This window comes from Triturus cristatus, chromosome 7, assembly GCF_964204655.1.
Source record: "Triturus cristatus chromosome 7, aTriCri1.1, whole genome shotgun sequence".
Classification (NCBI taxonomy): Eukaryota; Metazoa; Chordata; class Amphibia; order Caudata; family Salamandridae; genus Triturus; species Triturus cristatus.
The window spans coordinates 1,398,134,722-1,398,161,806 of NC_140590.1; the positions used below are offsets into that span (position 1 = coordinate 1,398,134,722).

General features: G+C 42.9%; 1 protein-coding gene across 3 annotated transcripts in view; it reads right to left on the reverse strand.

Moving 5' to 3' along the window:
• The window catches only part of PPP1R16B (protein phosphatase 1 regulatory subunit 16B), a 422,185-nt gene that overhangs the window by 338,574 nt on the left and 56,526 nt on the right, over positions 1 to 27,085 (reverse strand). For all 3 annotated transcript variants that reach the window (XM_085619118.1, XM_085619117.1, XM_085619119.1), the window contains exon 2: positions 16,233 to 16,620. In XM_085619118.1, coding sequence (XP_085475244.1) covers positions 16,233 to 16,479 — 247 coding nt within the window. In that variant the 5' untranslated portion in view covers positions 16,480 to 16,620. The remainder of the gene's footprint in view (positions 1 to 16,232; positions 16,621 to 27,085) is intronic.

Consider the following 27,085-nt stretch of genomic DNA (forward strand, 5'->3'; position numbering starts at 1 on the left):
ATCGCATGTCACTATAAAACATGTCATTACAATGCATGTCACTACAACGCATGCCATTACAACGCATTTTATTGTAAGTAATGGGGAATAGTAATTTTTACTCCTACACTATCCAACACTTACCCAACTGTTGCACTCACTGGAGTGGGAATAGTAATTTTTACCCCTACACTATCCAACACTTACCCTACTGTTGCACTCACTGGAGTGGGAATAGTAATTTTTACCCCTACACTATCCAACACTTACCCTACTGTTGCACTCACTGGAGTGGGAATAGTAATATTTACCAGTACACTATCCAACACTTCCCCTACTGTTGCCCTAAAAGTAATATGCGTTGTAATGGGATGCGTTGTAATGGTATGTGTTGTAATGAAAAGCGTTGTAAATGTAGTTTCTAAAAATGTGCTGTGATGATATGCGATATAAAATCATGCATTGTAATGGATGTTGCGATGTAAAAACTGCGTTGTAAAGGCATGCATTGTAAATGTTTGCGTTGTAACATCATACAATGAATATGACATCAATGGAAATCAACGAAGGGACCAAACTCTACTTTCAGTGACTATGGCGAGCACAATGCTTGGCAGACCGGGGCATAGCTATTATTAGCGCAGCAGGTGCAGTCACACCATGGCCTAGCAGTATGAAGTGCCAAGTACACCTAAATAATGACTGTCTTTTAAATATCCATGTGTGGTGACCCTTTTCCTTGCTTGCTTTGGGGATCATGAAGCTTTGCCATGGCACTACTTGCAGAAGGCAGCATTTTATGGAATTGCAAAGGATCTTGTATTTTATTTGCCTTTATAAAGCGCTTACAACCCCTGAGGAGGCATTGCAGTGCTTTATGGCAGGGACCATGTTACTTTGTAATCTACAGTTAGTGGTTAATCTAATAGTTATTCATTATTGCAGTGAGCGTATTGATTACTTGGTTAGTCTTGTGCTCTGTGGAAACTGAGGCATTTCCTCCAGTTTCTAGAGGTGGATTGAGTTAAGATCTTGTAGTGGCGAATAGTGCTGGTGGTAGACAGTTCCTAAGCAAAAGGCCTTGAGTGCAAGAAGATGGCCTTGGTGTTTATGTTTTTGAATCCTTCGGAGAATAGTGTGCTGTATTGCTGTGCAGGGCTAGATCGGGATTTTGCCAGCATGCAGGCCCAACTTTGGTGATGGGTCTGTCAGGGATATGGGGAATCTTATAAACTAGGATGAATTTGTCAGGAAACTTATGAGGTGTACGCTTGGGGACTGCAAATGACCCGTACTTTTGAATTTTACTACAAACCTATGCGAAAGCCCTACTTCCACAGACAGGCCTGAAGCTATGGCATTATTATGTAATATTAAAATTGTACACACTCAACTATTACTATGGAAGTGCAGCGCTTTGGGCATTGAACTTGTGATCCTCCTTAAATTATTTCTTGCCCTTATTTTCTTAGGTTTTGCATAATTGTGCCTCCTGCTTAATCCTGTAGTTAATCACTCATGGGAGTTCCGAGGCATTTGAATTTAGAAATCTAGAAATCTAGAGACTCCCAAAGAAGCTATGAGTCTGAGGCCTCACATAGATATGCCCAGGGCTTTAAGTGGGCTGGGTCCCTCAGTGTCTCAGACCCGGTAGTAATTAGAACAGACATTTAAACGGGTTCCTAGTGGGCCCCCTATTGATGTCTTTAGTTGTAATGCCCAAAACAGTGATTGAATACTGACCAATGAATTTTAAAAAATGGTAAGTTAATCAATGGCAGCAATTTAGTTCCTGCTTATATTTCAACTGTTTCACTTCATCTTGCATTGGATAAGTGTGTTAGCTATTTCCAGAAGTTGCATTTCTGTATTTTTTTTCATATAGCATATTACTCTTGTATAGTGCATACTTTCAACTGTGTCACCTCCAGGTGTTTATCACTGATAACACAATTGACCGCTCTGGAGTTGAGGCTGAAGGCAGTGTGTGTTTCTTTCGGTGTCTGTCATTGGACCAAAAAGGTGTTCAGAATTCATGGTCATCCAAACCTGGGGCACTCTGCAGAGCGTGCAGAGCAACGGTCATGTATATGAGTTGTAAGTTAAATTCTGCCCAAATGCAGGGTGTTGTGACTTGTAGTGTTACTTTGCATCCTTTCCCTTAGTGACCTGTTCCCTGCTGCTCAGCCAGAATGAATGTGATGTGTGTGGAATGTTGGAATGCTTGGTGATGTAGAGGAATGCTGGAGTGCCTGGTGTGGTTAATAGAGAGACAGTTGGAGCGTGTGGGCTGAGCAGAAAGGATGCTGCTCCTAGTGGGGCTGTGTGTAACTTACTTACCTGCGCTATATAAAACTTTTCAAATAAATAAATAAATCATAGTAACCTGTAACTAAGCTTAATAAACCTTCTACTTATAACCTACCCTATGGCTACCTAGCCCTCCTTTGGATTGCAACACAGGGAGTACAGGTGAGTGAGTATGTTGTGAGTTTGGGGGGTGATGAGGTGTCAGCTATACAGATATATGAGAAGTGAGGAGAAAAAGGGAGTAATGTCTAATAAAGTGAACATAACGGGAGTGATTGAGAAACTTGAAGACCACTAGTCCTCCCACGAGGCTCATTCATGTGTAATTCACAGTCCAACAATTTCTGAATGGAAACCCTTCGAATATTATTTATTCCCAACAAAATCATTGTGGTCACTCATTCACCTTAAACAGCTAATAACCACAGACAAAGCCAATAGTCCTGGCTAGTTTTGTGTGTGTCAGTTCTGTTATATATCTGGATACAATAACAGAAAGCGCAGAGAGGAGCCAAAATACTGGTTGGGTGGCACACTATGGGAATCGCAGAAATTTAATATATGTGTTTAAGTCATGCACGAATTACGTAGGCCCCGCTCCTTTTAGAGACCCCACTCTATTTCCATTCCACTCAAAACCCTGGATAGCGCCTCCAATACTGCAATTTCAACTATCCCTTTCTTCACTATCTGTGTATTGTTATTTTATATACATACTATTTTTATGTTTTGTTATGTTCTTTTATGTTTCGTCAAGCTGTTTCTTTATGTTTCTTTGTGTTGTATTGCATTGTGATTCGTTATGCCTCGAATCGCATTGTTTCACTTAAGGGTCTCAGATTGAGTTAAAAATTGGTGGTGACAGAAAGGGATGAGGTTCGGAAGTTACGTGGTTACAAGGAGCTTGGAGATGAAGGTCTGTAGTAAAGTGAGGGTCGTATGAGCTTCGGAGACCACAGATATTGTTTAAAGATTAATCCCCCAGCCAGCCCTGTAAATGCTGAAAGCCCAGTGGCCACCACTAACAAAGGGTGGTGAGGCTGCTGGGGGAGAGCGAGCGCAAGGGGGGAGAGCGAGCACAAGGGAGGAGAGCGAGTGCAGGGGGGGACAGGTTAATAATAATAATTTAAAAAACTTACCTGATGCCACCGTCCGCCTTCCCCGTCACGTCGTACCTGCTTGCCTCTTCCTGGGTCCCAGCAGCTCCTGGGACAGACTCCCAGCCAATACCTGTGCTGCAGAGCAGTACAGGGTTCGGCCTGAGCAGGCAGGAAACATGCTCAGCTTAGGACATTGAGTCTGTGGGGTTTCTCCAGCCCGGCTGCTGAATGCAGCCAGGCTGGAGAAACCTAAGTGCGCATGTTGTTTTTTGGTCAGCCTGTGACGGCCAAACACACATGAGCACTTAGGGAGTGCACAAGCACTCCTCCTTCAAACCTCCCTTGCCTCCCCCCTCCATGCACAAGCAGGCTCAGAGCCGGCAAATGACAAATAAAATTATGCTAGAGCATTGTTTTATTTTTCGTTTGCTGGCTCTGGGGCAGGCATCGAGGCGACGCTCCTCCGCCATTGCAGCGAAGATGTCACTGTGAAAGCCACACCTTACACTGTTCTTCCCTTTGTGGAAGAGACTGTGTAGTGACCTGCTGGACACATACTTGCTTTCTAAAGAACTAGTTACGACATTACAGGCTGTGCTGTACTCGTGGCCTTAACATGTTTTGCCTGTATATCTGCTTTGGGCAGGCCTCAATGATGAGGCAGAATAAGTGAGAGTGAAAGAGAGAGAAAGAGAGTGTGTTTGTGTGTGTATGTGTGTTTGTCAGTGGCGGCTCCAGGCGGAGGAGTGTCACACTACTGCTCATGGAGCAGTGTAAACAAAAAATGAAATTATAATAACAGAAGTTATTATCATTACATTTTTCATATCGTCAGGCTAGGGCGGGGCTTGGCTACCCTGACATTGGGGCGGAGGAGTGGTTGTGCACTCTGTAAAGTGTGCATTAATGCTTGACCGGCCCTCTCAGGTTGGCAAAACATTCATGCGCACTTCGCTTGTTTTCCATGCAGGCTGCATTACAGCCTGCCTGGAGAACATGCCCAGGCCCCCGTTTCCTGGCTGAGCAAGAACCACGGCGCTCAGACCAATCACAACGCTGCATTGTAGCGTTGTGATTCGCTCAGGGGAGCCTGGGTGCTTACCAATCACAATGCTGCATTGCAGTGTTGTGATTGGCTGTGGGGATCCTGGGTTTCTCCCAGTCCCCGGAAGAGACTCACTGGATGTGGGAGAGACGCAGCGATGGAGAGATGTGGCGAGATCAGGTAACTGATCTTCTTTTTTTTTATTCAACACCCCCCCCGACTCGCAATCCCCGTACCTTCCTGACCGCCACTGGTGTTTGTGTGTGTGTGCACACAGTCCTCGTGATTTTAGGTATGCTATGTTGTGTGTGTTCATAGTAATGACCATCATCTTGATAGGCCTATATAGACAACATATGCATCTCCCTGCCCTCGATGACATCATAGGTTTGACTTTTCACCCACCCTTTCTGAATGACCTCCCAGGGATGGGCTGTGGATAAGCCAATGAGTAATAAAAACTAGAAGAAAGGAAACCGAGCTCTTTCAACCCAACATTTTCTTCCGCTGCCTTCTAGAGCACCTGCTCCCGGGGCCGCTATGACACAGAAAGGACAAGCTGGGTGCCCAGCTGCTGGCTCTTGTTACCCCTAATCGACGTCAGCGTCGCCATAACACCCATCGAAGTCGTTTCGTGCGAAGCCGTAGCCCTACACTTCACCTCCTGCTTTTAATCGGATTATAAAGTGCACGGAGTGCATTTTGGCATTTTGTACAGATGGAATCCGAGGAAGGGTCGAAACCCACCACAGCTCGAGAAACGAAAGGCCAAGAAGAGCCTGAGAAGAAACGCGCGAGAGCGCCGGAAGGAAGTCCTTTGTTACCTATTCTGCTGAACTAAAAGCAGGCTTCCTCTCTGAGGTCACAGCTTCACTTGCTACCTCCTCGTTCATGAAACCGTGTGTCGGATTTTCACTGAGACCTTCACAGCAGACATCAGTATTTCAGGGTAACACTCACCCCGACTCTCCCATATCACGTGGAGCCCACTCATCGCCCGCCGGGCAGAGATTAATCACACATATTTCAGGACACAACCAAATGCGGCAGGCGGCTCGGAGAGCCATTAAATTACTATAAATAAAAGGCAATGTATTTTGTTTGTAAGTGTCAACAATATCATCAAAGTTCCTCAGCCTGAACAGCTCAGTTATTTGACATAATCCTTCCAGTTTAGCATCATTTTCAAAGGGACAATGCATTTTTATAGTGCTGTCTGGTAGAGTCTTGCAGTTCTTGGCACTGTAAATAACAGCTACTACTATTATCTGTTCCAGTGGTTATTAACCTTTGATGTTGACCTTCAGGTTTCACATCACCTTTGCAACTGATGTATCCCTATCTAAAGAAATCACAGTGGCTGCCTCTAAATCATGACCGCAGCAGTGGTGTGTCTGAACAGTCTATGGATTCTGTGGATGTCTGCCATGTTAGAATGGTATATTACAAATGGCCGCATGCCCGCAAGCACACATAATGAAGCATGCATGGGAACATATTCCATGCATGTGGAAGTAGGCGTTACGACTCACACCTGTCCTGCGGCAGCCATCTTGGATTGGGATTTCCTTAGTAGAAAACCCATTCCAACATTGACATCCATGCCTGCGCATGCATCTTGACACATGCACCATCATGGGGGTTGGAAACAAGCATTGTCAAATCCAATACCTTCGTCTTTCAGTGCTGAGATCTATTGGATTTGCCAATGCTTGTTTGTACTCTAATTTGATGCTTAGCTCTCCATTTACCAGATCCCACTTGAATGCAGATGTGTAAAGCCATCACTATGTAGAACGTGTTTATTATTCTGTAAGAGCGCCCAGTTGGCCAAGGCCTCAGAGTGCCGCGCATTTACAAAGCAGTACATCATCATTAGCGGCAACAGTAATGCAATGCAGGAACAAATAACTCGAATCTTACCCTGGACAAGCCTGTCACATGCACAGCAAACAAGCATCGATAAAAGCCAACATCAGAGAGCGGGCACTGATTTTACAGCTGCAAGGTTCCCTGTGTTGAATTCAGAGATGTGTTTTGTTTCTGGAGGAATAGGACTCTATAAAAGAGTTATTTGCAACTAACAGTATTTTAAAGCTGCTTACTTGTGCAACAAATGAAGGTATGTGTCTCGCTACCAGCTGGGCTAGGAAATATATTACAATTGTATTGAAGGCGATAGTTTCCAAGAGCGACATTACAATAGGTCCATATGTAATTTAGATGGGGGCCGGTAACTAAGGATATCCGCATTAACCGCCGATCCTGGGTGTTTCACCCAGAGATTTTCTGAAACAGCCTCAATCTCTAGGTGAAACACAAGTAAGGCTCCCTGTTTTCCGTTTTTACTGATTTTTACAGATAAATACAGACCGAAACCAATACGTTTTCTGTCTGCTTTTATTTTAAAAAGTGGATAAATACATAATATTCTGCTTCTTTTAGGTGACTCTCTATCCTGTCTTTCATGAATTATAGGACAGCAGCTGAGCAGATGGACAGCATGGGAAAGTAAAAGACAGGATGACATTTCTTTTAATAATGGCATATGTTAACATACATTTATGATATAATGCTAGTATTTACTAGTGGCTGTATTGTTATGTAATATTTGACAGCTTAAATAGCTAAAACACAACAGATATCAAAGTATGAGTGCGCGTCTATCAGTTAAATAAATATGGAAATCTACAGTTTTTCAACTTCATTTATACGCAAAACACAAAATAAATATGGATAAATACAGATAAAATGGCAAAAAAATAAATATGGATAAATACAGACGGAAATGTTAAAAAAATAAATACCGTGAAACCAGGAGCCCTAAAAGGTACTGGTGTAGAATTATCAGGGGAATCAGTCGCAGATTTACCGATTCCCAGGATAATTCCTAATCTCTCAGTGGTTCCTCATGGTGCCACTTTTAATCCTTGGTAATTTTGATCCTCAGAACTACTGGAATCTCTGATATGAGTAACTCTAGGGGAGGTAAAGTGGAGTTACCTGGTCTCCAGATGCAGGGTAACAATGAGGCGCTAAGAAAGTAAAGGGCAGAACAAAATGAGCGGCGATCAATTCCAATATATGGCGCCGCAGGCAGGACAATGAAATGACAATCTGTTTGGTGGTGCACATCTGCAGTTACTGCCACACACGACAGCTGCAGGAATTGTTTCATAAGCTTTTGAAAGTAGCCAACCAGCTCTCGCCACATGCTCATTCTATTTAAATGTTCTTTCACAGCCAGCTGCTCTCCACCATTTTACACGGTATTACTTGTTTACAGACCCTTTCTGGTGAAAGGACACCACACAGCAAGCACTGACACTTCCATAATACAGAGAGATGAAAGCTGAATGCAGCTGGAATGACCGAAGCCCTCTATTTTAAATACGATTATTTATTAACACAAGGTATTTTTTAGAGAGACAGAGAGTGCCTGACGCCAGACCGACGTGTGAATTTTTTTTTTTCATTAAAGGTAAAAATTAAGGGCTGGGTGGCTCAACAGTGAGAAAATTCCAGAAATGTGAAATATATCCTGAACAGAAACGAGCAGCAGTCCGATTGTTTGTTAAGTTGTTCTGTGAAGAATAGAACTATGTGTCCCACTTAACACCATGAGATCGATTAACTTTTGCAATAAATAGAAGGTGATGCCCTGTGGAGGACTTCAGAAGCCAAATAAACCCGTTTAAACATAAGCGATAGCCAAGGAGACAGTGGCGGCTCGCTGAGGGAGTGCTGCGGGGCAGTAGGGCTGGGCAGGGGGGGGGGGGGCGCAGGGTGGGGGGGTAGTAGACTCCGATATACGGCGGAACGGAGTAAGGTAAGTAAATAAATAAACAATTTACCTTGCGCGTGCTGCATCGCCGAGTTGGCGATGCAGCGCGCGAAAGGTAAATTGTTTTATTTATTTATTTACTTACCATACTCCATTCCGCCGTATATCGAAGTCTACTATACCCACCCAGCCTGCCCCTCCCCCGCCTCACTCCACCGCCCGCAGCTCTCCGTGAGCGAGCCGCCACTGCAAGGAGAGGACATCAACATGGACATATGTGGTGAAATATAGAAACTCCTAAGTTTAGAAGGATGGTGGTGAGATATCCTCCTTTCGACAGAAAGGACTTGGTGAAACCAGACTGGACAGCGTTCTTTCCGCTTATACGATGTATTACTAAAGACTGGATTATATTTAAAGAACTCACATATGAAACACATCTCCAATGTTTAATGAGTGTGAACACAGAGCCACTTTAAGGCATGGGCAAAGTGGGCTCTGGCCCGGGGCCCCAAACTTTCAGGGGGCCCCTGACAGACCAAGCTCTGCCCTGCAGAGCCTTGCCCTGATAGTCTTGAAAAATTCTTTAAAAGACAGTTTTAAATACCGTTTTCCTTTCATTTATTTCTAATATGGGTGATGTGTGAGAGTCTATTAAAGACATTTTGCAGAGAAAAGTTGTGTTTATGTTTCATGCAACACCCATAAAAAAAAGTTTCTTATACATCAATAGAGGACCTCACATAAGAGAAATGGCAGGGGGAGTCACAGAGATTATTTGCAGTAATATTAATGAGCTGCTGCAGTGTTACAATATTGGAAATACACGTCATGAATATTTAGATGTGAACACATTTAAAATGTAGACCAGTGTGCCTGTGCACTGTCATTGACCTGGCTAAAGAGGGCATGAAAAAGCAGAAACTGGATCATGAATTTAAAGCTGTTCCAAACAGGGGTCCCCAAAATAAGTTTGTATCAGGGCCCCCAAAAATGTCCATGTCCTTGTATGAACAGTTGGTACTGTGTGGATTCCATAAAAGGTTGAATATTCAAGCTCATCTGCAGTCTACATTGAAGCAGGAACTCTAGGGATCTAGCCTGGAACACTAAAGTTAGAGAGAAACCAATCACCATTAAAAAGCCTTAGCCAAAGTAATACCGTTTTTTTTAAAGAAACAAGAGCGACCCTTTGAGGGTTAAAAAAACGACCCTTATTTCTTTATTATTTTTATTTACTTGAGTTTTATATAGCGCTGGCTAGACCCGGAGGTATCAGAGCGCTTTACATGAGGAGAGTTACATAGGTTACAAGTTACACATTGTTACAGAAGGTACATCAATTACAAGTTACATCCGTTGGTTCATGGTGTGTAGAAGGGTGGGGAGTAATGTAAAAGGGCGACAGGGACGGGGATTAAGTGGAGAATAGGCACAAGGATAAACAAAGCAGGTAGGGGGAGAGTGATTAAAGGGAGAGAGGAAAGGAATATGGGAGGCAAGCAAAGAATGAAGGAGGGAAGAGGTGGGGGATGGGGTAGGAGACACAGAGAGGCGAGGAGGAAATAATTGTGTCTGATGTCTGGCTGGGTGGGAGACAGCTCCCAGCAGTAAAGGGCACATTCCCAGTCTTCCATTTTGTGTGATTCCCTTGTTGCGGTGGACTCTCTCAGCGGGGTCGCCAAGACTCCAGGGCATAGATGCTGGATCCCTCCCCAACAACGGGAGGGGAGTGCTTTGGTCACAGGCACACTTAGAAGAATGAAGGAGGGAAGAGGAGGGGGTTGAAAAACCCAGCGTGAACACAGTGTCCGACTTCTGGCAGGGTAGGAGATGGTTCCCAGTGGTAAGGGGATCAATCCCAGTCCTCCACTATGTGAGACTCCCTTGTCACTGTGGACTCTGCGGACCCTACCTCAGATGAGTCCTGAGCTGTATCCAGAAAACTCTTCAAATGGCTAGCATCATCCAATACTGCTACTTCAAGTGAGTGTTGTCAGGATCGGGGTTCTGTGGTTCACTACGGGATCTGCAACACTGTGAAGTCGATATGTTTCGATGACACTGAAACGTTTGAGTAGTTACTTTCTGAACAGGCTGGTGGCTTCTTCATAGGCTATGTTTTCAGAAAATGTTCTTCCATCATGCCAACAATTGTAAGGAGTCTACAAGATCAATGGTTAGTCAAGGCCATGGAGAAAACGGTGGAGTCCATCGTACACTCCAAGGTAAAAGAACACTGGACTTTAGACCAAGTCTGTGCTCACCTGTCAAGGCTGCTTCAAAATGTACTCGGAGCCTGCGCATTTCCAACCACAGATCAGGCATCTTCTGCATGTCACCAACGGGTTCAACCAGTCTCTACTACTTGCTTAATATTTCAACCAAACCCAAGATAATAATCCTGTATTATCTGCATCCACTTCTCTGCAGTTCTGCTTCACCCAAGCAGATACCATTGGTAGGCATTCGCTGCTGAGAAAGTTTTCTCCAATCTCTTGGAGAAGACATTAAGGGCAGGTTTAACAAGTGACAAGGTCACCCGCACACCTGTGCCCTTTCAGTAAAAGGCGATATACACCCATCTTCATCCATCATAGCACCTATCATAGCACAGTGTCCCAAATCTATATTGTGGGTCCCTGATCAATAGTATCAAATGCAGACAACAGGTTGGACATTAGACATGCTTAAACACCCGCCAATCAAACAAGAGCTGGCTTAATGCCATCTCAAACCACAAGTCACAACTTTGTGGAATTAAAAAATAAGCACTTAAGAAAATGTAGTTTGACAACATTAACTAAAGTCTTACATGACACCAGACTTTAGTAGACTGGTCCTATTTTTCAAGTGCTCAAATGATTATTGCCTATCTCAAAATGTTATCAAGAAGCTAACGGGAGACATTCTCGCAAAAAAATAGAAATCGGAAATTGTGGGATTCGAGATCTAATGCTAGTTTTTCAGATGATTTACATCATATTAATTGTTCTTATGGAGGATCCTAATGAGAATGTTTTACCCACTTCAGACCCCCTTCTCAGACAAGTAAGAGTTAAAAACTGAAGTTCTAAATTATTTTTCAAAAAACCATGAGAGAATGGTCCATGTCACAAGAGATCCAACTAATTCCCCCCATGACTCGAAAACCTGAGCTACAAAAGGAGGAATAGACTCTCAATAACATCACACAACAATGCCAAGCCTCACTTAATATCACACCGATGACCAGATAGATCACTGCTCTGATGAATGAATGAAAACCACTTGGAGAATCCTGCAGTGCTTGATAGAATTTAGCACCTCAGGACAGCGTGTCTGCCACCCTTAAGTGGGTCGCAAGGCAATTGTTGAATCTGACGGGCCAAGTGGAAATATCCGTCAGGGGCAAATCTCTGTCACCTCCACAAAAATATGCTGGTTCAATTTAGCAGGGAAGAACCAGGGAAAAGCTGGTGGGGGTCATCTACTCTGTGTGCCTCTCCAAAAGGAGAAACTGTTGCTTTCCCCATTATTATAAGGAATACTGAAATGTATTAAAGCTGACCACATAGGACTGCTTTAAGTAGTAAAACATTAACTACCAGCCAGATGTGCATAGCATCAACGATACAGACAGGTGATTTCAAAAGCCATTGTTAAGTATGGAGTTAGCTGCTTTTTGAAGGCACTCCCCAGAAAGAGTAGAACTACCTGAAGAAAGCTTCTGTAGCCCCTACTTGACACTTCTTCTGCAGGCACTATAAAATCCTTGTCAGAGTAGTCCAGCCCACCCTTCAAAACCAGCTCTGAGACTGCTGCACCATGTCCTGGGAACTAGAGTACTGCCAAGTACATCTACTACTAAGGGTACGCCCCACACCTAATTGTGCAGCCTCATTTCTAACCCTGGGCGTAGTTCGCGAAGTAGCACTTCGCGAAGCTACGCAAAGTGCAGTTCGCACTACATGAGCTACGCGTAGCACTTCGCGAACTGCGTAGTACCTTGTTCGCACTGTGCCAGATGTCGTTTTCAATGATTGCACAGTGCGGACAAGCAACCGGCACTGTGCAATCATTGAAAATGGCATCTTGCACAGTGCGAGCTGTAGTTTTCTGCTGCTCGAGTAGATTTTTACTCGAGCGGCAGCTTTCTCAACGCGAACTGGTAGTTTCTCATCGCGAGCGGTCGCAAGCATACGCGACCACTAGCAATGAGAAACCTGACCTCCTCGCGTGGGGAATCTCGCCGGGAGGTTTATTTTCCATGCTCGCGATCGCCAACTTGATGTTGCTGATCGCGAACAAGGAAAAAGTCTCGCCGGGATGTCATTTTGCTTGCTCGCGGTCGCCAACTTGACGTTGAGGACCGCGAGCAAGCAAAAAATGACCGCAGCACTACGCAACACTACGCTACGCGTGTTCGCACTGTGCTACGTGCAATTCGCGTAGTGCGAAGTAGCGCGAACTTCGCAAACTACGCGAGCGTAGCGTAGTGCTTTGCCCAGGCTTACTAATTTCCACAAAGCAGCACTCACTGGGATTCTGGTACCACCTGTGGACTTCCTTTTTTCTGTACAATTGTTATTAAGCATTGTGAGTAGATGCAGAATGGAAAGACATTTCTGCCCTCAGTTCCCCACCAAACCCATGTATCCAGCTCTAGTCTGGGAATGTACCTGAACCCTCGGTGCAACAATCCTCTTATGGACCACATCCTTAAAAGGTGTCAGTCCACCTCTTGACCTTCAGAATCAACTGAGCACCTTCTGAAAAAACAGAGTGCATCTAAACCTTGACCCGCATTTTTTGTTGCTGCTGTTAGAATAAGGGAATCTGTAACCATGCAGGCATTAGCCCAATTTTAATGTGATAGAATGGTCCGACTGAAAGGTACTATATATGAGGATACAATTAATTATGTTAATTAGGTGAAAGCAATGAAAATTCCATGGCTGAGTGCGAGCATGTTGTATGAAATCAATCTTCCTAACTTCTAGGAAAGTTTAGACCAAGCTACCATATCTAATAGGCTAGCGGCGGAGGGTGCCCCACTGACTTCAATATGAAAAATGGAATGATAATAACGCATCGTTATTATCATTTTATTTTTCCTATTGAAGTGAGTGGCTCTTGGGGTGGGTGGGCCTGATCAGAACAGGGAGCGGAGTGGTTTGCACTCCTTAAGTGCGCATGACTGTTTGGCCGGCCCTCTTGTGCTGGTCGAACTGTCCTGTGCACTTTGCATCTTCCTCACCAGGCTTGCTTTACACAGCCTGGTGAGAAACATGCAAACGCCTCCCAGTCCCCGTCTGAGCACCATGGTTTGGTGCTCAGACCAATCACAGTGCTGCATTGCTATGGGGAGTCTCGGAGCCCGGGTGCTTCCTGCTCCTTCTGCAGCCGGTGGAGACCGGAGGAAAAGGACGGAAATGAGGTGGCGGCCGACCGCCCAGTTAAGTGATATTTTAATTTTTATTTAGTTCCCTATAGAGCAAGGTAGCTCCTATTTTGAGTTTTTCGACAGGAAAATGAGAAATAACACTCAGAACTAGTTTCTAACACACCAAAATCTGCATGCTTTGATTTTTTCCTCGGCCTCTTCTCCCGATAAATTTCGACAGATTTGAAAATCTATCATGGAAAACTCTGAGGGTGTGATAATTATCACACAACTCTGAATTCAATTCCAATCTACAAAAGTGTTCTAGCCCTGAACTTGTAATGAGGTCCTAAAGTGACCTACTGGAGAATGCTTGTCGCAAACCCCAAGGAAATGGCTGTATCCAGCAGTATAGCTAGTCCATATTTTGAAACTACAGCAATAAAGGGGGTTTGTATTCTGTTTGGGTGTATATCCTTTCTTTTTATGCAGAAATCTGTTCCTAAGATATAGGTTGGAAATAGTACAAATACCAGCACTCAAAGCAAGATTTGTAAAATGAGACATGAAGGCTGGTAAAGATGAAACCCCATAAACAGGGTCACTTGAGTTTTTCAGCAACAGAAGACACAACAGACCAGCAGCTTCGAGTGTAATACGCTTCTAAAAATGAAATGATGTTGTATTGTGCAGCACATTATGTAAACAGCTTTATTTTGCTATTTTGGTATTTTAACACGTTAGTAGTGTATAGGCAAACGTTTCAGGTCATTGATTACCGTTTACCACCTTAATACAGCAGCAACTGGTAGGTGATAAGGTTACCTTTGAAAATCATCTGGCATCGTGCAGCACCATGTGTAGGGTCTTTTTTTGTAGTACATTTTGAAAAGTTTGAGTTAGAAATGTTTGCAGCAGATGGTGGATTTTATGGGAAGTGTGGAAATTCATAATTATGTAAAAAATGCTGTTGTCGCAAAATCGAATAAAGCCAGTGGTGATGCCATAATGTAACAGATGTATGTCGTTACAACGCACACTTTTACAACGCATGCACTTACAACACATTTTTTACAACGCAACATCCACTACAACGCATTCCATTACATAGCATGACCCTACAACGCATTTTTAAAAACTACCTTTACAACGCATTCCATTACATCGCATACTACCTTTACAACGCATACCATTACAACGCATAATATTACATTGCATTTAAGGTAAGTATTGGATAGTATAGGGGTAAAAATTACTATTCTAACTCCAGGGGGTGCAACAGTAGGGTAAGTGTTGGATTGCGTTGTAATGGTATGCGTTGTAAAGGTAGTATGCGATGTAATGGAATGCGTTGTAAAGGTAGTTTTTAAACATGCGTTGTAGTGTCATGCGATGTAATGGAATGCGTTGTAGTGGATGTTGCGTTGTAAAAATTTTGTTGTAAGTGTAGTGCGTTGTAATAGTTGCGTTGTAAAGGTTGTTCACCTAATGTAACAGTCCATAGAGACAATGGCACATTTCATGGTTTTCTGCCAGCCTAAACAATACCAAGATCAAAATGCTAGTCATGTTAACTAAAGCTCTAACTGAGAGAGATAATTGGGAGCTGCAAAGGTCAGAGATGGTGACTACCCGTAAAATGCATGATTCTAAAACTATTTACTGTGTATTGAACTGTATATTGAAGCATGGATGGTGAAAGCTAAATGTTAGAGGGACAGGAAGCAAAGTCACATTATATTTTTTGATCCTCGTGCAATTAGACTGTGTAGCTCAAACACATGGCAGGGAAGGGAATCTCATCAGCGAGTTTCACAGAGTTGTAATGATTGTGCAATTATATTTTATGGGTTCGCTATTGTATTTTTAATGCACGAATGTTACTGCCTACGTGTTTTTTGTACTATATCATCGAATTGTGATTTTATGAAATCAGGATTTTTAAATAAACCCCAGTGATCATGAATATGATTGTTATTTATTGATATTTGCCGACACACAAAGAATATCAACCCTCACCTGCTGCATCATCAAAACTGACCAACTCTTGCATAAATGTTGCACCTGAAACCTGACAAGAAACACCACCTACTACTGAGCACCAAACCTAACCTGCAAAACGATGTCATAGCGATCACTCAAAAGCACATGTACACAGCGCCACAACCTTGGCCTACAACACCACCAGCTACTCATCTCCTCTAAACAGCTGATGACTTTTCAAAGGTTGGTGAAGGTAACTTCGGAGTAAAACAAGTGCATGGCCTAGTTTGTGCACTGTATTTGATAGATTTACATTTTAGGGGGGAAAGAAGAAAAGATGTACAGTTGTGCAGAACAATTGAAACACAATGATGGTTGGACCCTCCATTTGGGAATTTGTTGCCATCTTTGGCTCACTCAAAAATACCATTGCTCCTCAAATCAGAATTCACCGAATCTTTGTTGCAGCAACAGAAGACTCTCTTGGCTAGTGACGGGGCACCCAATCCTAACTTATCTGTACAGCTACTTGCTGTCCAATCACTGATTGCACCAACATCTCCAATGGGAACCCAAAGATGAGCTCAAAACAGTGACAAGTTACCTCATCAACAAGAAGCGAGTATGCCTTTTCATCAGAATAGTTGGAAATAGCTGAAACCTCACCTTCCTCCACATCATTTCGCAGTGATGCCTCCAGCAGGGCCACATTGGGTTCGAAGGACACCCTCTTACGGCTGCAGGGTGGCTTCTTCTTATCCGGCTTGCGCTTTTTGCTTTGCAAGTCCTTCTCGTACTGGGCCCACTTTTTCAACTGCTGGGCACGCCGCTTTCGTGCTGCCCGCAAACGCTCCAGCGTAGGAGCCTTCTCCAGGAGTTGCAGCTCTGCCAGCAGGTCCACGGGGTTTGCCATGATGAGCACAAGGGTGGAGCGGGCAGTGCGGCACCAACTCTCAGGAACTGCTGGGCAGCGGCACCAAATTTCGCACCATGGTAGCTAATGACTTAGTGACCCTCACTAGGATCTCATCCGTCTGTGATGCATCCACGATCCCTGTATGGAAAAGAGAATAGAATTCATCACTTTTCAAAGAAGATGGTCGGCCATCTTAACAGCAACGTTACACCCACCAACCCTTTCACAAGCTTCTATGCAACAACGGTAACATCCTATGACAGATGCCATGTCTCCCGCAGTATTTTATCACCCTAGTGGCAGAATCTTATGCTTTGTGAGATATGCATCCATAATATTAACCCCTGACTGTAACTCATGCCCCCCTTTTGTTCCTTTGCAGTCCAAAGATGTTGCTGCCACCATATGCAGAACTATACACTTTCCGTACCTATGTATTAATAAGGAACATATACCGTTAGAAGTTCCGTACCTAAACAATTCAACAGCATCCTAAGTGCAGGGACTGTGTGTATGCCCTATTCAACGCAAAGGATGGCACCATAGAACTTCTACCCCAGATTGGCACAGATACCACCCTCTAGGGCAAATACCTTCTCACGTTCCATACATGCGCAACTCCTGGGTGTAAGGACTTCATACAGTTCATCAGTGATAAGTCTTCATTCTCAAGAGAACTTCACAATTTGTTTGTCAGTGCAAGGACCTTCATAACATTCCGCCTTCATACTTGTGCTCACTGACACAAACAAGACATCACGGCTTCTGTACCTAGATGCTACTTGTATCCTCCAGAAGGCCAAATACCATCCAACCATCTGACACTTTCAACACTGGTGCACCACCATCCTCCTAGGGACCTTCCCAATTTGTGTGCCTGGACAAAGTGTTATCACCCATCAGGCAAGGCCACCACTGATATCAATCCCTGCTGAGGGATCACACCAGCAAACGCTCGGCGAGCACAGACACTGCAGCTGAGTAGTTATAAATATGTGCTTTAAATGCACCGGAACTGTCAGGTACTGAGTATTTGCACTTCTTTAATTTGAAACGGAGCGACAAGCACTTCTTAGCAGGGGTCCAACACTTTCAATGGGAAAGTGGTGGCGCTTTTCAGTAGCGAATGCATATACTCAAGTAGTACTGACTTGGACTTTCACATTTCCATATCAAGCATTGCTACAGGACAAGCACTGCTGATACACTGCCACTCAAAGATGTTTCAAGTGTGAGTCTGGAATCAAATGAGAGCTAGAGTCCACAACCTGGGAGTGTACCAACTGTGACCCTGAGTGCACTCGAGACACCTTAGCACCAATGGCATTGTCCCCAAGACAGAGAGAGTCGGAGCGGGTCTGTCACAATGAAAATAGACTCACAGAACACTGCGAAAACAAGAAAGTACCGCTTAGTGTCACGAAACTCCCCCACCGAGCTGCTTTCTCACTTCCCTTCAGTTCTGCTTGTCTTTTGCATGAAGTGTTAGGTCTTGCGGCCTTGATACAGTCTACTCTGCATAAAGCAGCCACCCACGCCATCCTGGCCGTGTACCGGAAGACTGAGGAGCACTTACCTTTCACACTGCGCTCTCAGGCTTTGGGTGTATGCCTGTCTCACAGCATGCAGTGCAGACATATGCTGGAAAAAAAGTGCAGGGGCTGAAGCCCAACATCAGGGCTGCCACATGCCAGGGTTGTCGAAAGCCGGGGTTGCCCAATCCCACGGCTAGTTAGTCTTGTCTGAACATTATGCTTGTTTCTTCCATCACCCTACACTTCTTGTCTCTTTATCTCAATCTTGCAAGTTCATTTTAATGGCTACTTTCATCCTTTGTCAATATTTCCCTATCGTTCGCTTCTTCTTTTTTCCTTTATTTCCAACTTTTTTTCTCTCTTGCTCTGGGACAAAGTCTGATGATGAAAAACAAACACTGGTCTGCAAATTTGAGTTCCATTGCCCAGCACCAGCAACCACTGGCAATATAGGGGCGATTTTCTATGTCAGTAATAGGTGTACAATAGCAGGGCTCCTGGTCAGGGATGATGTTGACCAATAGGGTAAGGTGTGAATTTGAAAGCTGGAACAATAAAGGACACTACATGTGATGGTTGCAGTGGAATTTCAATAGCTGCTATGAGCGTGAGCTGAGTTCTAAAATCAGTGCTTAATTTGAGCCGGTAGTTTACGGTGCTAGACATCGGCACTTAATTGTCAGCACAAGGATTTATCACAGTCTGTCACATGGTGACGCTGTATACCTAATTTAGAGATGAGGACAGCAACAGTGTTTATTCGTTCAATATGCAGTAAAAATGATTAATACCTGCCACCCATGCCATTCTTATAGCATTACATGCATGGAATAGTCTGAATTGTCACACCTGTAGGAGTTGGATGGTTAGTAGTTATGTTGGAACCGTCATTGGCAGCGCTGGCAGGGGCAATAGATGTCTCAAGCGGCAGTTGCCTCCTGATGAGGGTCCTTGAACTTATTATTTTAAAAATTAAGCACTGGCTAAAATAGTCGTGGAAAATATTTTTTACCTGCAGCATTTTAAATTGAATGATCTATCTTCTTCCCACAAGAGTTTGGGGAGGGTCTATGTTATGCCCTGCATAGTATTTTCATATCTTGCAGTTTCCCAGTTCTCCTGCTGTTCAGCCACAGCGTGTGTTTGGAGTAGAATGTTGAGAATGCTGTGATGCATAGAACGTTGGGAGTCTGACTGGGTGAGAGATGACAGTTACAGGTGGGCTGAGCAGCAGGCAGGCTGCTCCTGGTGGGGTTTGATACCGCATAGTATTTTCATATCTTGCAGTTTCCCAGTTCTCCTGCTGTTCAGCCACAGCGTGTGTTTGGAGTAGAATGTTGAGAATGCTGTGATGCATAGAACGTTGGGAGTCTGACTGGGTGAGAGATGACAGTTACAGGTGGGCTGAGCAGCAGGCAGGCTGCTCCTGGTGGGGTTTGATACCACAAAGGTGTTTGCTGTGACATGTTACCAAGGACTGACTACTGGGCTAACCTACATTACCTTATCCTGTTACCTGTACTACCTGTTTGATGTACCTGTGAACCATCTTGCTGTACAACTGGAATAAAGGTACTAAAAGATCTTACATGGCTAACAGCGTCTACTTCATGTAAGAGTACAACAGTCTCCCCCTAAATTTGGGGCCAAGCAATTGCTTGTGCAAGCAGTTGTTCAGATTTGTCCACCAAAGAGCCCCAGAAACTCATGAAATATTCCAAAATGTCATGATCAGTTGCTCAGTATACAGTATCCAGGAGCATTAAATCTCTGCGTTTCCAACCAAGAATCAGAAGCTGGTCAACCCCAAATGCATAGGTAATGTGACCACATGTTCAACTATCTCTTTACTTCATTCCACTGCAGGCACAGCATCTGCAAGCTGTATGTGACACAAGAAGCACAATCCTCCTCTCATCACGGAGGGCATCAAAACAGTTTCCACATAGGCCACACTCACAACCAACATTCTTCCAATCAGTCATGAATCTCAAGTGTCTTATCTGTGACTCCTCTTCACTGGACTACCCCCATAAACAGTGCTTACTTTGTAAAATAATGAGAGCTGGTGCCAAAGTTCTGCTCTGGCAGTGCTAATAAAAATCGGTGCGCCGAATACAAAGTGAACGTAATCTTGAACACTCGAAAGAGAGGAGGTAGAGGTAAAAAACAGATGATTCAACCTTCTGTTCGTAAGGCAGTAACCATATTGAGCCCGTCCGTCTTACCTTTCCACTTTAGGTGTCAGGTGGAAAACAGACAGATTGCTTTAAATAACCCTCATCCACTTTAAATAACCCTCATCCACCAAGGCTTCCCCCTGGTGGAATGCTGCATCATTGGGTTCTTCCCGTTCCGCTGCGGAATGGGGTGTGCTACGACCGACAGGTTACGTGGGAGAACTTTTGATCGTACACTATAAAGGATGAAGAAACAAAAAGGAGTGTGGGGGGGTTTATTTAGTGGAAAAAACTAAAAATACCTGGCTTAGTAGGAAAACAAATGTATTCTTGCCTCTATCTGGTATGATTAAAATTTGGGGAAAAGTTTTAAACTTTTGGAATTATGTTCATAATTTTCTGAGGTCTACGTTTCACGCTCTACCCAAGGCTTTTCATCAGACCAGGGAATACTCCCTGATATCACTCCTGTCGAAAAAAACTCAAATTTGTCTGTTGTTGGGTAAACACTACCATGTGTGTGATGTATGGATGCATCCCCCCTCCGGCTGTTGCGGACTGTCACTATCACTAAATATCTTGATAAATGGTGTATGGGTATGGACCCTAACTGTAGACCATGCGCTATTCATGCTTAACTGTACTGTATATTGCTGTTATGAGAATAAATAAATAACAATGTTTTTTTAAAAAAAACATTGAGTGCACTCAATTTTAGAAAAAATAAAAGAAAAATACATGTCAATACAGTACCCACTCGATAATATGTCTGTAAGATATGTTAGAAGCCAAAATGAGGCTTCATGAGTCCAAAACGGGGGAAGGGATGCCTTTCATCACACTTTCCTCAAAGGTACTCCCTTACTTTTGGGAGATAGCCCGCCCGTGGCTCAGAGGTGCTGTATGTTTTCTACCCAACACCTGAATTGGAAAAGTAGTCCTATAAGATGGACAGGCTCAATTTTGTTATGTAAACTTGAAGTCACTTTATGTCTCTTTCATCCACTACCACACATTCCCTGCGGCTGTATCTTTCTTTTTCAGGTTCATGGTTTCTTGCTTTGTGCCCGTTTTTCATCTTTCTCTTCCTCCATCTTTTCAATTTGTGTTTTTTTTCCCTGACTTGCTCACGGTGAATATCTGATTACATAAAATAAGTGCAGGTCCCAAAGTGGCAGTCGGCCCCACCATCAACCACTGGCTCAAATTAAGCACTGCCCCTAACAGCAGAGACGAATAACACCCTTCTATAGCGTAGCTTGTTATCACCTGCTAATGTGCTTTGGTGCTTCATCAAGGTATGAAGCGCTTTATGAATATATCTGCATTACATTACAGGTGCATTAACAGAGCTATATTATGCTCCCATCACTTGGATATTTATTCATGATGCTTTGTGCCAATATTGAGGTGCCCTGGCAGAACTACGGTTTTCCAGATTTAGGGGGTACTCTAAATCCTCCATCAAAATAAGCACTCACCTGCGTCACTTTCGTATTAAAAATAAAATGTAGTTTCCGTCTCAAAATCACCTCTTGTTATTAAATCAAAAAGGCACAGAACACGCCTGAAAAAACAAATCTTTTCCTGTTTGCCGCGCATTGTTTATCAAGCAGGCTCCGCACCACTATTTAATCCGGTTAATCCATGAAATATCATGTTGTCTGGCCCTGCTCAGAAAACACAAACTCATTTAATGTACTTCCCTAATTCCCCGAGCAGGGAAGGGGCAGGAAGCCAGGGCGGGAGGGGCAGCTGGGCCGCGCTCACGTGTGGTGTGAGTTACTTCTACCATCTGGCCTTAGAAGCAGAGCAGTGGAAATGACTTTTTTCCTTTCAGCAGACCTCAATAGTCCGCCATTTTACAACAGAGGCAGCACGTCTTCCATACCTGACAAACTTTGGGCTTGACCATCCCTTTATCTGCCAGCATTGGGGATGGCTAGAAAAGGCATATGTATATACATTATAGCCGATTCTTTTTACTGTATACATCGACCCTTGATAAACTGCAATTACCAAATGGAATATTCACATTTTTTCCACATAGCCATTTTATGGTCAGTGATGGAAGCGTCCAAATAGGCAGGCAGGTCACCAGAATGTGCTCTGGGCCGTACAGTAGATACACCAATTACATTGGCCCCATCATCCTCTGTCCATACAATGGACCCTATGGGGTGTGTCTTGAATCGTCATTGTAGGTGGTTCTGGGGGAATCAGTGAGTAAAGTTCCAATGGCCATCATTCTAGAATTCAAGCATCCGCGCGTTCCCCTTCATCACGTTCTAGAATTCAAGTACCCGTGCTTCCCCTTCATCATTCTAGAATTTAAGTGCCCGCGTGTTCCCCTTCATCACGTTCTAGATAGAATTCAAGTATCTGCGCGTTCCCCTTCATCACATTCTAGAATTCAAGTACCCGTGCTTCCCCTTCATCATTCTAGAATTCAAGTGCCCGCGTGTTCCCCTTCATCACGTTCTAGATAGAATTCAAGTAACCGTGCTTCCCCTTAATCACGTTCAAGAATTCAAGTGCCTACGCTTTCCCCTTCATCATTCTAGAATTCAAGTGCCCGCGTGTTCCCCTTCATCACGTTCTAGATAGAATTCAAGTATCCGCGCGTTCCCCTTCATCACATTCTAGAATTCAAGTACCCGTGCTTCCCCTTCATCATTCTAGAATTCAAGTGCCCGCGTGTTCCCCTTCATCACGTTCTAGATAGAATTCAAGTATCCGCGCGTTCCCCTTCATCACGTTCTAGAATTCAAGTACCCGTGCTTCCCCTTCATCATTCTAGAATTCAAGTGCCCGCGTGTTCCCCTTCATCACGTTCTAGATAGAATTCAAGTAACCGTGCTTCCCCTTAATCACGTTCAAGAATTCAAGTGCCTACGCTTTCCCCTTCATCATTCTAGAATTCAAGTGCCAGTGTGTTCCCCTTCATCACGTTCTAGAATTCAAGTACCCGCGTGTTACCCTTCATCACGTAGGGCAATCTTCTCCAATGAGTAGCTCGTCAACTACTAGTAACTCTCCAGCTATCTATAAGTAGCTCCCATGTGGGTAGCCCAGTGAACTAAATTAGAAGTATTTGCTTGGTTGAATTAATTAAGTATACCAAAATTGAGAGTCTATATTTCATATGAAAATATGTGTATTTTCAGAACTCATAAGCTGATGTTTGGAGGAACATTGTCATATTTCCAAAATATATTTAGAGCTTATATTTGAGTGATAAATCATGTGGAATTGGGGAGACTTGTTACAAATGTTATTACATTTTGCGCCAGACACATTGCAAAAGCATTCAATTTAGTAAGCTGGGCTCCACACAGGAGAGCTAATTACAGGTGTTTGGGGAGCTATCAGTGGCTTGCGAGCTACTCGTTGGAGAAGCCTGGTCTATAAGTTTCTGGACATGGGTTGACACCTATATAAGATTCAGCTGTACATTCCAGGTCTGGGTTAATCTGTTAAGTGTGACGAGGTTGGGACGATATTATTGAGTTTCACTTAAATAAAATAAGGTCAACTTTATTTGGACATAATTTAAAGGTAGTGCCTTTCATGTTCATAACTTATAAAGTTACTTCATCAAAAGGATGCCAGCCAGCCTCAAGTGCAACTCCTTCTAGGTAGAACACCTTCCCACCCGCTTTCATTGTGAAAGGTCAAGGTGTTGGGTCCTACCAAGCTTAGAACTTTCCTCCAGACATTTCACAGGCAAAACCTGGTGACGTGTGTAGGACAAAAAAAGTTATTTTGGAAAACTTGTGGTCATCAATGGTAATTTAAAGTAAACAAGAACGGGCGGTACCCCTATATGCTAATTAGGGACGGGGTATACTAATGAAATAGCCAAACAAAAAGTCCCAATGTCGAAATGGAAAGAGAAAGAATTATCTCTATCCAGCCCAAAGATTTCGATACTGAAAGGTCTAGCTATAGTCACTATCACCTATCTATCACTCTTATCACAAACTAAATGATGACTCAAAAAACAAACTACAAATGACAGTAACACAGTACAGCATCTATTTGTACCCAAAAAGACTCATTCGAATGGATCATGAATATATTACACAATGATATTTTATTAAAAACAAGAAATTGTATACTTAAAAATGAATCAATAGTAGTCTGCCTCCCAATATAGGTTACAATCTAAACATTTCAAAATTCTAAAAGCATATACACATCCAAGGTTATTAAAAACATTAGAAATCAAGTCAACTGTGACTTGATGAGGCAGGCTACATATTAATTCATTTTTAAGTATACAATTTCTTGTTTTTAATAAAATATCATTGTGTAATATATTCATGATCCATTCGAATGAGTCTTTTTGGGTACAAATAGATGCTGTACTGTGTTACTGTCATTAGTAGTTTGTTTTTTGAGTCATCATTTAGTTTGTGATAAGAGTGATAGATAGGTGATAGTGACTATAGCTAGACCTTTCAGTATCGAAATCGTTGGGCTGGATAGAGATAATTCTTTCTCTTTCCATTTCGACATTGGGACTTTTTGTTTGGCTACATCAATGGTAATTTCCAATTTTAGAATACCAAGGTATCGTACATCTCAGTATCAAGGATTCCTGCCTTGTTAGTAATTCCAGGTTTGAGAATACTATATTGGTATTCCTGATATATATTGCAGGCATTATTGTTTTTATTTGACCTGCCATGACCATAAACGTTTATTAGTCCAATTAGTCTGTTTCACGAATTCCTTTCTTTTACCGTGGTCTGCAGTTTTAATCTGGTTAGTATAATCTACAGTGGGTATGATCGGGCTTTTAATTAATACAATTAAATTATATTAACCTAACGGCCACCATAGGTGCATTTCGATCAGCAGAAATGCACTTTCAAGGGGCTATAATTCAAGCTGTTCTTTCAAAATACAGACAAGCAACTGAGCGACTGCCGGTGGCAGAGGGGCAGGCTGAATTCAGCACACTCCAGGACTATTTTATCACTTCTGTTTCTAAATTAGCCTTTACAGGATGGTCTCAGGGCAGTAACTACCATTAATAAAGCAGGGGCAGTGGTACTACCGTGGCACACAGGATTTGAAGGGTTAATGTATTTCATTTATAGCTCTCTTTTAGTGTTCAACGGGGGCAGTAGGCCACATTTCCCCTACATACAATTTGGCCCATTGTTTCCGTGCTACACCTTTACACTGTGTTTTAAATGGGCAGGTACTATACAATAGGGAGTTCCTGTACTGCTTTAATTTTGAAAGAACATGTATCTGTACTTCTTAGTACACTTTTCAGAAGCAAACAGGTACTCTTGATAGAGACTACCAGCAGCACTTCTACATATCCATTTAAGGCACTGCTGTTAGCGTGGCATACAGTGCATATACATACATTTACTTAAAATGTAAACTGTATAAACTGGACTATATGTATGCATAAAAATATATATATATATATATATATTCACTGAAAAAACCATAGATTTCACACACGTTATAGTTAGGAATTAGCATTTAAAAAACCTTGCAAATTCACTTAAAAAAACCATAGGTTTCACACATGTTATAGTTAGGTGGATATTTCACTCGTAAAAAAACAATGAAATTCCACCGTTATAGTTAGTTCAGATAACTATAACTCACGCGCCCGCAATCCTCTGCTCATGACGTCACATATTACATCACTCATGACATGGTCAGTGGCATCACTCTTGACATCACTGATGACATCATCCTTGTGATAGAGTGGCGGTCGTGCGAGTTATAGTTATCTGAACTAACTATAACGGTGGAATTTCATTGGTTTTTTACGAGTATATAAATATATATAGGACACGGCGACAAATGCCGTACTACATGCAGAAAGCTTTCATCAAACAAGTCTGATTAAAAATATTCCGTATGGAGAATTTCTCAGAATTAAAAGAATATGCTCACAGGAAGAGGAATGGATACAACACCGGGGCAAAGCAATACAAAGATTCAAGAAAAGAAAATACAACTCGAAAATCATTCAAGAGGCAGTGCAACGCACAAGTATGGTGAGAAGAACTGATCTGATAAAAGAAAAACAAAATCCAGATAGGAAAGACAATAAAATCAGGCTCATAACAACATACAGCACTGAAAATCAACAACTGATGAAAATATTGCGCAAGAACTGGCACGTATTACGTATGGATCCCACAGTATCTGAAATAGTGGGGGACCACCCGAATATCACCTACAGACGAGCAAAAAACCTACGGGACCAATTGGTGCACAGCCATTTCCAGGACCAAAAGAAATCAGATACATGGCTTAAACCAAAAGGGTTCTTTAAGTGTACCAATTGTAAAGTCTGTTTAATTGCGCAAAACAAAAAAGAGGTGATAATGACAAACAAACGGATGTGGAAGATCCAACAATTAATCAATTGCAAGAGTCAATTCACAATATATGTAATAGAATGCCCTTGCGCGATGAAATACATTGGTAGCACGAAATGCGAATTGAAAAAACGCATCTTGGAGCATGTGCGAGCCACTATCAATTCAGACAGAAGTAATGCTGTAGCCAAGCATATGGAGAGGGAACATGGTGGAGACTGGAAAAAGTTAAAATTTTATGCTTTGGAAACAGTAGGGTTGCACCCAAGAGGTGGGGATCGTGAAAAGATCTTAAGACAGAAGGAATCACTGCACATTTTGAACTTTAGAACACTTATGCCGGATGGTCTGAACCAGGACGAGGAACTCCATTATCACCTATGACTTGCTTGGAAGATATGTTCCATGATGAAATTAATGAGAATTGTTTAGCAGAGCTGTAATAATTTGTCTCCCTTATATGTATATATTACAACCCCTTTTTTAAGAAAAAAACCTTTTTGTAGAAACACTCCTGTAAGTACAT